The sequence below is a fragment of the Hermetia illucens genome, chromosome 2 (genome assembly GCF_905115235.1).
Source record: "Hermetia illucens chromosome 2, iHerIll2.2.curated.20191125, whole genome shotgun sequence".
Classification (NCBI taxonomy): Eukaryota; Metazoa; Arthropoda; class Insecta; order Diptera; family Stratiomyidae; genus Hermetia; species Hermetia illucens.
Genome location: NC_051850.1, coordinates 58,956,015 through 58,969,619, shown reverse-complemented (window position 1 = coordinate 58,969,619; position 13,605 = coordinate 58,956,015). Strand labels below are relative to the sequence as shown.

Below are 13,605 nucleotides of genomic sequence, written 5' to 3'. Positions count from 1 at the left end.
ATTTCACAACCTGCGAGTTAGAGTTTCCACTTCAAGAGCTGCTGAAACATCTCAACAACAGGGTGTACGAATTACAAATCTTAGAGTTAAAACGTCTACTTCCATAGCTGCTGTAATTTCCGAAGAACAAGACACACGCCGCGAAGCTGAACATCCACATCGATGTTCAAATCAATCTTGGCAAGTGAATTCTCGTTAGCATGAATTGCGTGACCATACTATCGAAGACACCTCTCTCGCAATTTTTCCACTATCGGTGCAACCCCATAATGATCGAGGATATCTTCATTTCGGATGCGATCAAAACGTGTCACGCCACTAGTCCAACGCAACATCTTCGTCTCCATTACCACAAGATGCCGTTCATTGTCTTCTATAGTCGGCCAACACTCAGAACCATAGAGGGCGACAGGACGGACGACTTTGCGGTAAATTTTAGACTTGAGACGTTCGTTTATACGTCGATCACAAAGAAGAACACCAGTTGTGGAACGCCACTTCATCCAGTTTGCGTTAAGGCAATGCTCAGTTCTAGGCAGGTCACTGCCGCTGACAGTGATTGTGCCTGTTTCATTGATCTAATGACATTAAGTTTACATTGTCGTACTTTGAAGTTTCAGAAAGAGGTATGTGTTTTTTTACTGGCAAGGCCAATACGCCACCACTGACTGAGTCGCTAGGGTCGCTTCATATTGCTGACGCTACTCGGAATACACTGCGTGCTTTCAAATGGCATCGTTAGGAACAATGAATATTGTAAAATATGGTAATTTCACACCAGCATTTGAAGTGAAAAGGCAAGTGTATCATTAGACTGGATCAGTTCTTCCAATACCTGAATAAAACCCGCAGTTTTCGCAAATATACACAGGCACACAACGTCTGCCGTGTTCAACTAGTTAACTTGCATAACATTAATGCTAATACGCTAATAAGTCTAGTTGCCACCGATTTTCTGCAAGACTAGATATTGTTTGTGCATACTGTCGACTAAATTTCCGACCAATGTTGCTGAAAAGCTTCCCCAAAAAGTACGGAGATGTTTTTCCTTTTACATTTTTGATGAAGCTTGAACTTCATGGTAACTCCCAGATTTTCTGCCGGATCCATATTAAACTTGTGAGTACATAATCGACTACGATACTTCGGGTCGTTATACTATTGTGTTCTGCGCCAATAAATTTACAAGCAGACTTCATTCTTTCTGCGTTCAGAATGTCACTTCACAGATAACTCAGGATTTGTGGTATTGAACGCATCGACCACGTTCACTTGCGGTACTCCATGTTCAAAATGACGTTTATAAAGTAAAAACTACTTTCAAAAAGGCACAATCGACATTCTCTCGCTCGTTTTAATGATCCCTTTCGGACGAACTGATTCAGCTTTCCTAAATATTACCCTGCCTCGAAAATCGACATTTTTCATTCTTTTTGTTCTAAACACAAGAACAGAAGTTCAGCCCGTTTTGCGTGTGCGGCATTCATTTTAGCTATTTATTTATTTAATCTATAATAAATGGAGAATAGTCCCAATTGCGTAATGTAACTACATAAAAGAAAAAGCCCAAATTTTCAACGCGTCATTAACTCCATTTTTTGTGAATAGCTAGGGATGAAGTCAAGTTGCATAGAATATTCTAAGCAAGGGGAGTTGAAGTAGCACCACGGATATAATGTGTCGAGGTTTGGCTGAAGGGGTTGCTCTGATCAATAATCAAATCAACGACAGAGAATGGTTTTAAGTAGTCTGCATATAAAAGGCTAGGACAGGGAAATGAGGAAAGAAGGAAGATCATTCATGATGAATGTTAAAATAAATGAATCGAGAATAAAGTTCTAAGGTCCCGAGCAGGGAAAAAATAGAGACAAGGTGCAACCATTAAAGAATATACAATATATTATATTATCTAGGAAAGAATCACCATCATCAACGGCGCAACAACCGGTATCCAGTCTAGGCCTGCCTTAATACGGAACTCCAGACATCCCAGTTTTGCACCGAGGTCGACCAATTCGATATCCCTAAAAGCTGTCTGGCGTCCCGACCTACGCCATCGCTCCATCTCAGGCAGGGTCTGCCTCGTTTTCTTTTTTTACCATAGATATTGCCCTTATAGACTTTCCGGGCTGGATCATCCTCATGCATACGGATTAAGTGATCCGCCTACCGTAATCTATTGAGCCGGATTTAATCCACAACCTGACGGTCATGGCATCGCTCATAGATTTCGTCGTTATGTAGGCTACGGAATCGTCCATTCTCATGTAGGAGCCAAAAATTTTTCGGAGAATTCTTCTCTCGAATGCGGCCAAGAGTTCGCAATTTTTCTTGCTAAGAACCCAAGTCTCCGAGGAATACATAAGGACTGGCAAGAGCTTTGACCCTATGGTGTGACGTTTCGAGCGGAACAGTTTTTGTAAGCTGAAACAGGCTCTGTTGGCTGACAACAACCGTGCGCGGATTTCATCATCGTAGCTGTTATCGGTTGTGATCTTCGACCCTAGATAGGAGAAATTATCAACGGTCTCAAAGTTGTAGTCTTCTATCTTTATTCTTCCCGTTTCACCAGTGCGGTTTGATGGGAAGAATACTTACTGGAAATTCATACGATCGGAGTTTGGAAGCAAGGAACGGTCAATAGGATCAAAAGCAATGTGGATTGATTGGACATCTTTTCCTGTATCGAGAGACTTTTTAATAAAGTTTGTGAATTCCAGTAAATTAGTCACCGTCAAGCGATCGTGTTGAAACTCATGCTGCTCCTTCACAATGAATTGTCCAGCACGAGACGAAAGGCTCACTCAAAAATTGTTATAAATAAGGGGAAAGGAGATGTTGTGTTTACATTTTTTAAACCCGACATTAACGGAATTCGACAACCGAGAGATTCAAAGGAGGAATTGGACGATGTATTAATTGCATACTGAAATGAATTGAGAGGAGCAAAAAGGTGGGAAGTAATTCCGAAGAAGCTAGCAGGCTAAATTAGGAGAATAAGAAAGAAAGAAATTACAGATGTCATAAACTCAAACCGGTTTTAGTTCACGAGATGACACTAACTGAATAGCAAATGCCTTTCCCTTGGAGTATTCGTTTAATATCTCCCTTCGTTAAGATTAATTTAAAACCACATGTCCTTTTAATCAAAAAATATATACTCTAACTATTCAAAAATGTCCTTCGATATCGATCCAATGTCGTTCTTTCAGATTAAGGAAGCGTGAATTTCACTGGGTATTGCGCTAAAATTCGAATAAATCCTTGATCTCAAGAAAGTCTCGCTTCTAAACAGTAGCTAACAAATCTGTGTTTTTTTTTTGTTAATAAATTGATTGAAAAGCATTTAAAATAATCTTGAAAACATTCGAGCCTTCATGTAAAATTGGAGGCATTTTTACTCATCAAGAGTGTCAAATTGCGAAAAATCTGATGCAAGGGACCATATTTATCTGTAGAATTATAGGAAACATCCACTGTTTTGTGATTACTTTTTCTATTATGGTTTGATTTGATCTGGTTGGATTGAATAATATTTCGTCTTTTATCCCTGTTTCAGTCCGACGAAAAAGAAAAGACGGAGGAAAATAAGGAGAAGGAAGAGGCTAAATAAACAGCATGAGAGCGTCACTGTGGCTGTATTTCATTTAATCAGCAGCAGAACAGTTGTGTGCAAATATTTAGAAAAGATCATTTAAATGGGAGAAACCATCATTTATATATAAATATATATTTATAAAGATTATAAATATACATAAGGAACAGAACCACATTACACCCCAATCGCATTTAGAAATATAACGTAAAAATCATAATCTAAAACGCATCAACCCATTCTCGAACGACCACAACATTAAAAAAATCAAACATGCATCCACATACACACAACAAGCATACATCTTTGCTCCATACAGTTTTTTATATTTCTATATAAATATAAAAAAGTAATCAAAAAAAAGTATCATGCATTCGTAAGGACAATGCTCTCCTGTATAAGAAGTGTACAGCCGCGAGTCAAAGGTCCAATTTTTCATCGATTTCATCGTTCATAGTAAAAACTAGCCATTGACTCTCATTAATATAAAGACAACTCATCAAACAAAACACTTTTAAGAGTAAAAACGTAATTTTTTAAAATAAGATCAAACAAAATAACGAAGAATCATAAATTTATACACGTGACGCAAGAAACTGCAATTGCTTTCAGAACGCTAGTGTGTCGCTCTAAATTTTTATTTCCTTGACTTACGTACCCTTTTCGTTTATCGTTTTTAAATGCAATGCTCAAACTGTGCAAAAGTTTTACTAGTTTAATATTTTTATTGTCTTTGCTTATTCGTATTTTAACGCAAAATATATCAAAGTTTTATTTTTTCGTGACTCGAATAAACACGATCCATTCACGTAGGAGTTTCATTTTGTAACGTTAAGTCGGGCAAATATATTCCAAACAGTACGAGAAAATCTTACACAGAAAAGTTTTTACCAACAAGATCCAACACGATATCGAAGAACTGGTGAAACAAACAGCTTCAGTCTATGAACATAGAAAGCAGAAAGCAGAAAATGAAACAAGTAAATAAATGCTTATGTGACAAAGATATAGTAGTTTACTTTAAGTTTTTTCTGCTGTTTCTGATTTTTTATTATTTTAGAAAAATAAAAAGTGAATGTCGTAACAGCAGGAAAATCTCTATATTAAACGAGGAAAAATTTAGATATGACATTTTTATACATTTAAATAAAATATTTAATGAAAAGGTAAAATAAAAATATATAAAAATGAACTTAAGGTAAACAAAAGAAAAAGAGAAAACAAAAGAAAAAGAAACTTTAACACTAAGGAGAAATTAAACTAAATAAAATTACATTTTAAATGTTAAAAGAATATATAAATATTAATGAAAGGAAAAGAACTATTAAGTTTTTCTTTAGTAAGAAAGGCAAGATATTATTGTAAAGATAAGATTCTTATAATGTTTCTTCAACATTGTATTCCTCATCCTTTCTTTGCTTCTTTCCTTATATTTTAGGTAAGAGCTTTTGTAAAAAATTTATATTTTCGAATATCTCCACTGATTTCATTTTCCCCTGAAATTGTTTTTATCGTTTGTTTGAGTCTAATTAGTAGTTTATTTAGATAAAAAGCACGACCATTTTCGCATATTTTATATGGAATGAAAGGATAAATTTAAAGCGGAATAAATATGTCTAAAAGAGAAAAAATTGAGATATGATGAACGTTTGTACACCGAGATATTATAGAGAAGAATACTGATTAAATTTAAAGTAAAACTCTATACATATAAATCGTAAATTTAAAATGAAGGACAAGAAAACAAATTATATAAACATCATTTTTCATCCCCCCAAAACTATGTGTAAGACAATTTATCGTATATAAATAAACAATAAATATAATGAATACTACACACTCTGCAGAAAATCAAATACACCTTCGACACTAGACACACACTCAACTCATCACCTTACTAATATACAGCAACAATTTACATAACGTACGGATGTGAAAGAGTAAGAGATCAACACAGAAAACAGAACACAAGGCATATATATACGCGCCCGCCCCAAATTGTATGTAGATTAATGATAATATGAAATAAAATTTAAATTTACAAAAAACAACATTCGCGCAGTTTATTTTTTAAAAAGTACACTCATATATACTTCTCTTGATGATACTTTATGTTTTTATTATATATATTATAAATATAGTATAAAATTTAGAAAGAGGATGAGAAAGCAAAAATAACACAATGAAATGAATAAATAATGAAAGGAAGGAATAAGGAAGAAAACCAACATCTAAACAAAAAATAATTTTTTATATTTGCTTTTTATTATTATAATTATTACAATTTAACAATTAGTAAGAAAAAATGCAAAATAAAAAAATTATTGTATTGTGTAATTTGAGCAAAAGTTAATAAATAAATATTAATAAAAATACATTTCTATTTCACGTTTCATGACTAAAGATTACAAAACTTAAAAATAATGTTATTGTTGTGATTTTTTTAATTCATTATACATGACAGACTGTCAAAATAATCACAGCGGGACACTCACATGGGAAGTATTTCGTGGATTCCGCTTCGTCGTTATAGAATTTTATCCAGTAATATAAGTTGCTTTGACTAGAAATGTCGATTTCTGCGCAGCACGATATTTAAAAAAGTCGGATATGTTCGCTCGCAACTGAATTGAATGGTATAACGAGACGAAAACTACCGATGATTTATCCCGTCGAGGTTTAAGATGATTAACTTGTGAAGCTGACGACAGGAGAATATTCAAGTGGGACCCTACTGTAACGTTGCATCGAGCTCTGTACTTGCTAGAGCGACAAGGAATTCTAGATAATCCAATGACAATAAAACAAAATTCATTGTCTCTTGTTATGTACCGAAGAAAATATCGATGGCGACTTTTCGAACGCAGCTTCTACTATCCAATCGTCTTGTGCATGAAGTATCCACGAGCAACTTCTCTTGGACACCGCCTTGTTGTGTTGGGGTAGCATATAGTAGTTAATTACTACACTAACAGTGTCCAAAATACTTGAAAATGTAAGCAACGGATTTTAACTCTCCAAGTAATAAAAAGTCACCGATTTCGAACGCAACCGTGACTTTGAGCAATCAAGTCACAGCGAAAGCACGAATTTTGTAGGCCTCACCAGATCCGTGTTTCCCCGTGGAGAAAATCTGTGGAAGACATATTCTCCACTTCAGTGAAAAGCCTGCATTCAATGTCTGCGGCGAAGTCAGTCGGAAAGGAGAGTACACTAACTTCCATAATGAGAGGAACTGGTAACCTGACTGCGGTCGGTTTATCGATAACACGGATGCCTAATTCTTCCAGAAAATGAATGAGAAAGGTTCGACTAACAATTGCCTGTCCGAACCATCTCTTGTGCCTCTACCAGGAAAAGCGGAAAGAAAATAAAGCTGGTGATGTAAACGCAATTGGCCTAATACCGGTATGTGGAATCGGACCCATGCAATCCGGACACGGTGAATCTGAGGAGGTTTCCGCCGATGCAAGAACTAAGGAATCTGGTAATGCATGCAGAATCAAGTGGTCTTGAACTCTTAATAGGTTGTAATGCAAATACTCAGCATATTTGATGGGACAGTAACAAATGTAACCCTAGAGAAGAGAAGCTATTTGACTTCATCACTTCAACTGGTCTGATGAGAGTGCTCGTGGACACGAAAGGGACCTTTGACTGCGCGCCTTTCCAAAAGCTTTGTGATGTGGCCAGAGAGCATCAATCACATTAATGAACTGAGTAACACAATTAAATCGATTCGCTCATGAGTTGCCCATCTCTAACAGTTGGTGCCTCAGGCATGGCCTTTCAGTAAATCTAAATAAAAATCACAATGGTATTATTTACAAAAAGGGGAGAACTGGCTTCCAGAAATGAGGAGTACGACCTTTCAACTCTCGGAAGAAGTGAAATAATTGTTGTAAACAAGAAGTTCTAACAACTTATGGGCTGTGCAGGCGGACCTTTGTCTCAGGTAGTATTGTGTATTTATGATGCTATCAATCGACCGATGTTCGCTTATGCATCCGCAGTGCAGTGGATTAAGGTGAGACAAAAGAGATTTCACTATAAGCTGGCCTCAATGCAAAGATCTGTATGTCTGGGTGTTGCCAGTGCCATAAGCACGAAATCCGGCGCAACTCTAAACGTATTACATAGCATACTGGTCCAAAGCCTAGGTAAGGGAGGAGGGTTTGAGGCAACGTACTTTGTACTATCCTCAGTAAAACAAAAATAAAATGCTGAGATCAGGGAAGGAGATAAATAAAGTATAGTTGGAGTTTTCCCACTATGCTAAATCCTACCTAATCTCTTGGTGTCCGAACCCCCGACAAGCGGACTGAGAAAATGCATCCAATATCGGTAAAAACAACACGATCGGGTTGAGTTACACGCCTCGGAGAAATGCTAGGGCGTCCACCTCAATCGACGCGGCAGGATGGGCCGGTCTTGTCGAGAAATGGACAAGGGTTTTTGACCCATTGACGGCGTCAGGACGTAAGTTAGTCCGAGTAAGACAAATACGTGTCTGCACGCTAAATATTGGCACTCTGACTGGAAAGACCGAGGAACTCAGCAGAGCTCTGATTTCTGCGCCCTGCAAGAAACCCGATGGTCCGGTGCCAAAAGCTGTAACATTGAACGCGAACGAAGTAAAAATGGATATAAACTTCTCTATTTTTGTAGCCCACATACTCAATACGGTGTTAGCATCGCCATCTCAGGGGGTTTTCGTGACGCCGTTTAAGAAATCGAACGATTTGATAACCTGATAAAGCTCACCATTACATCAGCTGATTGCACTATCATCTATTCACTGCGTACGTACCACAGACAGGTCGACGTGATGTCGAGAAAGATACATTTTGGCAACTTCTCGATGCAAGAACCTATAACGTGCCTGTTTTTGGCTGTATCGTCATTGTAGGCGACCTTGTGGGTGAACAGGCAAACAGGAACAGGTGCCATGGGAAAAGGGCTTCGAAAGCGCAATGAGGGTGGCAAGTGAATATTCGATTTTGTGGAAACCCCATAACCTTGTATTTGTGAATACATAGTTCATCAAACGATTATCCCATCTTCCTACATTTTATAGGAGGAACAGTAAAACGCAAATCGACTATATTCTCACAAGACGCCGACATTTTACCACCATCACTGACTGCAAAGCCGTTGCGTATGAGACCATCGAACCTCAACATCGGCCGTTGATTGTCGTTTTGCAGCAAAGTGAGGAATGCACTGGCCCGTCGCGCATTAAATGGTGGCGATTTCGTGAAAAGGAAAAAAAAAGGATCTGACTTACGCGATTACCAACCATTACAACTGTGGAGAAATCGCAGAACCAAATTAAAGAGACAATCCACAAAGCGGCCTATGCAACCCTTGGGGTGACCAAGCCAGGATAGTGGTTCATCAACCGAGATATTTGGCTTCGGACAACGATAGAACGCTCGTGAATTGGCAAATTTATAAGAATGCCAACCGGGAAGCAAAGAAAGATGTCATCCAAGAGGTCCATTACAAAGATCTTTACGATAAACTGAACACTCGGGATGACGAGAGAGATTTGCATCAACTTGGTAAAAGCCGGCACGAACGAACACAGGATGCCTCCTCTGTTCGTTAATGCTTGTCAACGGTACTTTGCTTACCAACCGTGGAGCCGCGACGGATAGATGGCGAGAATATTTCGAGCCGATTTCAACTGAAGAATTTGTTTATCCTCCCTTTCCATTGCCGATATTTGACAGTTTCACCTGCCAGTGCAACTGAAGTCGAGGAAGCAATACAACGAATGAAATCATCCAGCGCCCTATACACTACTCGAATAATCGCCTCATGCAACATGGTCTCAAATTGAATCTGAATAAAACTGAATTTTTGACGGCCGATCCGCCCGAAACAGGTAAAATCACTGTCAGTGGCAGTGACCTGCCCACGTATCAACAAACGTCTCAAATCTAACATTCACCCCAATGTTGTCCGCTCTGTTGCCCTCAATGGTTCCGAGTGTTGGCAGACTATAAAAGACAATGAATGGTGTCTTGCGGTAATGGAGACGAAGATGTTGCGTTGACTAGTAGCGTGACACGCTTCGATCATATCCGAAATGATGATATCCGCGATCGATATGGGGTTGCACCGATATCGTTGAACATTTGCAGGAGAGGCTTCTTCATGGTATGGTCACTCGAGTCGCGCTAACGAGAATTCACTCGTCAAGATTGGTCTGAACGTCGAAGTCGATGGTAAGTGACCAAAAGGGGACCGGAACAACGGTGGCCTGATATGCTGGATGCGGATTTGAAATCCTCGCCATTGAACCCAGAGCAGGCTTTTGATAAAACAAAATGGCGCAACCGATCACAACGAGCCGATCCCATTTGTGAACGGGAATGACTGAAGAAAAAGAAGAATGTGCGGCCGTTGGACTTATTTGTTCAGAGCACTTCAACAAGAGCAACCCATATAATAATTTAATTAGATTTATGGGGAAATAACGGACGTGAGAGGTACGGAGGATTGAAACACTTTTTGGGAGAACTGGATCGACCCATCAACAGTGTTAAATCCGCTTTCGCCCTTTGGTCTAAAATTTGGAAACGCATCTATCTCAAAGCTAACATCAAGTTGAGGCTGTGTTATGCCAATATTATCTTTCTGCTACTATTTAGGAATACCACTTGACAAGTGACCGCCATTATTACTCAAAAGCTCAAAAGAAGTTTTCATCAATTTATATCTGCGTTGTGTCATCAAAGATTTCTGATATACTGGGACATGTTGATGAGAAGGCGAAGGTAGTAGTGGACCTTGTAGATTATGCGTTGAAGCTTCCCAATAATACTTTGATGTCATTGGGCAGCAACGCGTCAAAAATTATGTCCAGTTGGTGTAGAATTCGTGGTTTTGGGGATTTGTTTATCGGAATTAGAAACTCGGAGCTTCAACTGGGTTCCTCGGTTGTGTACTTTGTCGTTTTGCATTAGTCCATGCATTCGATCCAGAGTCCACCGCAATTACCGGTCTGAATGGAATTGGCCAGTGCTGTTCTGTTTGGTGCTTGGCCACACGAATGGAATTCATTGGTGAGCTGTTCCAAATAGTGTAATATTAATTCATCTGAGGATGTGCAAAATCGTTCGATAGTGCTAGAGATGGAACATAAAAACGAGTTGTATGGGAAATTGTAAAGCCCGCAGAGGTTATGTCGTCGAACAAACGTTTCCAAAATAGAATGCGTTTGTTATTATCATAATTATTCTAATGATGTACAAAATCGTTAATCATTGACGAGGACTTTCCTTCCAGAATCAAATTCGAACCTGAGCTAAGATAGAGTAAATTTCAGCGCTAAAATCCCTTGGAAGGATACTGTATGTAATGAACGTGCTACAAGATATTGACCAGTTTTGTGTAAAACAAAACCTTGTTAAAATCGGTTTTCCGTCTGTTTGTCTATGTGTCTATCCATCACACGCATTTTTCTCGGAGACTTTAGCAGCGATTGACACCAAATTTGGTGGAAAGGTGGGAACTGTGAACGCTCACACATACAGTGAGTTACATCCTTTTACGTCGAACTTGTAAAAGGGGTGTGTAATTTTTTTTTACCAAATATAGTCATGTGGGATATCAAATCAAAGGTCTCGGTTAGTACTTTCCGAAGCTGGTCTCAGTTTTGACATTTGTTGGAAAGGCGGGAAGTGTGGGGGGGGGGGGGGTTGAAAATGGTCATTTATTTGATGTGGCCATTCTCAGAAACTGCCCAATCGAAAAATCTGAAAAAAATCAAGATGCTGCCACTATATGGTGGCTAGGCTCTGAAATACGTTTCATACCAATATCCCCATAAAGTTAATAATAGTAGTATATTACTATAATTTTCAGTAATTGGCTGCAGAACCCCCCTTAAGTTCATCCTAGCACCACCTGCAGCAATGTAGGCTATGATATATGATATAGAGCTTGATCCTACCAAGTTTGGTAGAAATCCCACAATTACTAATGAAGTTATAATAGATCAAAGTTGTCACTTCTTGGAAAATTCAAAATTTTGAATGTCAATATCACCCAAAAGTGGATATTCTCACATAATATTACTATATTACGTGTTACGTACTAATGGAACAAATTCACACTCAAATGTCTTTATAAAAGAAATACACAAAACCTTTCATACCTGAAGCGTGCAGCTTCCGGTTTCCCGACTTGTTTTGTATACTTTCTGAAATCTTATTTTTTTAGTATAATAAAAATTTTTTTTTTGAGGATACTGGGAGTCTTGAGTCACTTGATGACGGACCAGACCACTTGCGAAGCAACTTACTTCCTCTCTTGTGGTTCAGGGACTCCTCTTTTTGGGTTAAACACCCAAGTTTTTCAAAAATCATCAGCAACGGTTTCGTCCAGGGCAGAGGCAACTCATCAGACGCTGCCTCACTTCTGCCCTGGGAGCAGCGTGACCGAAAGTAGCGACAAAAGGTAATCGCTCCATTTATATATAATCGTAAACACGATATGAGTGCGAATTATATTCAAGTGAAATCCGCCCTAAGTTCAAACCTCTGTCATCAAGTGGATGCGGACTCAGGACTCCCAGTATCCTCAACAAAAAAAAATACTTCGGTCTGGTCTAGGCGGATGGAGGAACTAGATCTGTTAAATTCATGTATCGATTATGCCTCAACTTTTATTTCCGAGGAATTGAAATTATTAGTTTAATCATGCATTGACCTAACTTGTTTGTGCTCTAACCTCCCCAGGAAGGCATCAGTCCTCCCGTTTGTTCAGGGTTCCCCCCTTTATGTTTAAAGCGGCAGGGAGCCAAACGATTAGGTTGAGGTGGAGCACCACAGGACCACCATGTCAGCTGACTCCCCGTGAAGAGGAAAGGAGGACGGGGGCCACTTGTCGCGTAGCTGCCAGAGTCAGCCTAGAGCTAATCTTTCCACGTCCCTCCCGCCCGCGTTAGGGTTTTTTTTTGTGATTGTGTTCCTTACCTTATAAGGCGGTTAGGCAGTGTAGCTTCTTTGGGATGGAAATTGTCGGTGGTATCAATTTGTCTCGAGACTTTACGTCTCTATTGGAGTAGTTTACTCCGGGTGGATTTAGTTTTGTCGACTATTGAATCAAGGCACGTAATAAAATCTCTGTGTTCTGACAGGGAGATAATATGTGAGAACCAAGAGCCCCGCCAAACTGCTAGCATTCGGGTTAGCTCCAGCACGTACTGTCCGGTACAATATACTTTCTCGCACAGTCGGTGTTTACGACTGGCAAACCAGTTAGGCCACGTTAGGCAACGACAACGGAAAAAACGATTTGCGCATTTTATCATGGAACGTGCGCTCCCTGTACAGAGATGAATGTGATAAGCAGCTAGCCAATACCCTGTCCCAATATAGGGCTGATGTAACAGCGTTACAGGAGATGCGTTGGACAGGGACCGGTTTCCTGGAGAAGAGCCACTACACTATATATTATAGTGGCCATCCAGTAAACCATGTGCTCGGAGTAGGTTTCTCAGTCAGCCAAAAAATGAAACCTGCTATTATCGGCTTTGAAAACATGCGGATTATTCAATTAGCAAGGTCACACGAAATGGTTGTTGGAAGTACCTGGTTTGCGCAGAAAGCACTTTCAACCAAATTGACCACGTATTGATCGCACGCCGCCATCTCTCAGCCTTGATGAATGTTAGAACATATAGGGGGCCAGTATAGACTCGGATCACTATCTCGTTGGCATCGTGCTCCGAGCTCGAATTACAATACCAACTAGAATCCCCTCTGACAATCAGGTGAGAGTTAACACTGAAGCCATCCACAACACAGCACTCCGCGACACCTATAAGATGGAACCGAGGACCTGGAGATGAAGCATCAAAAAATGATCTCCACAACCACCTGAAGAACGATATCATTGATATGGCCACAAACATACAAATGGAGTCGGAACCGCTGATTTGACGATAAATGTAAGCTAGCAACGGAACGGAAGAATGCCACATACCGAGTAATGTT

At 39.3% G+C, this 13,605-nt stretch overlaps 1 protein-coding gene across 2 annotated transcripts in view; it reads left to right on the top strand.

The window, feature by feature from the left end:
- LOC119647664 (failed axon connections) overlaps positions 1–5,646 on the top strand; it is a 117,872-nt gene extending 112,226 nt beyond the window's left edge. Inside the window, exon 5 of one of the 2 annotated variants that reach the window (XM_038048739.1) lies at positions 3,560–5,646. In XM_038048739.1, coding sequence (XP_037904667.1) covers positions 3,560–3,613 — 54 coding nt within the window. In that variant the 3' untranslated portion in view covers positions 3,614–5,646. The remainder of the gene's footprint in view (positions 1–3,559) is intronic. The other variant, XM_038048740.1, reaches the window with a different exon arrangement.
- The last annotated feature ends 7,959 nt before the right edge of the window (positions 5,647–13,605 follow it).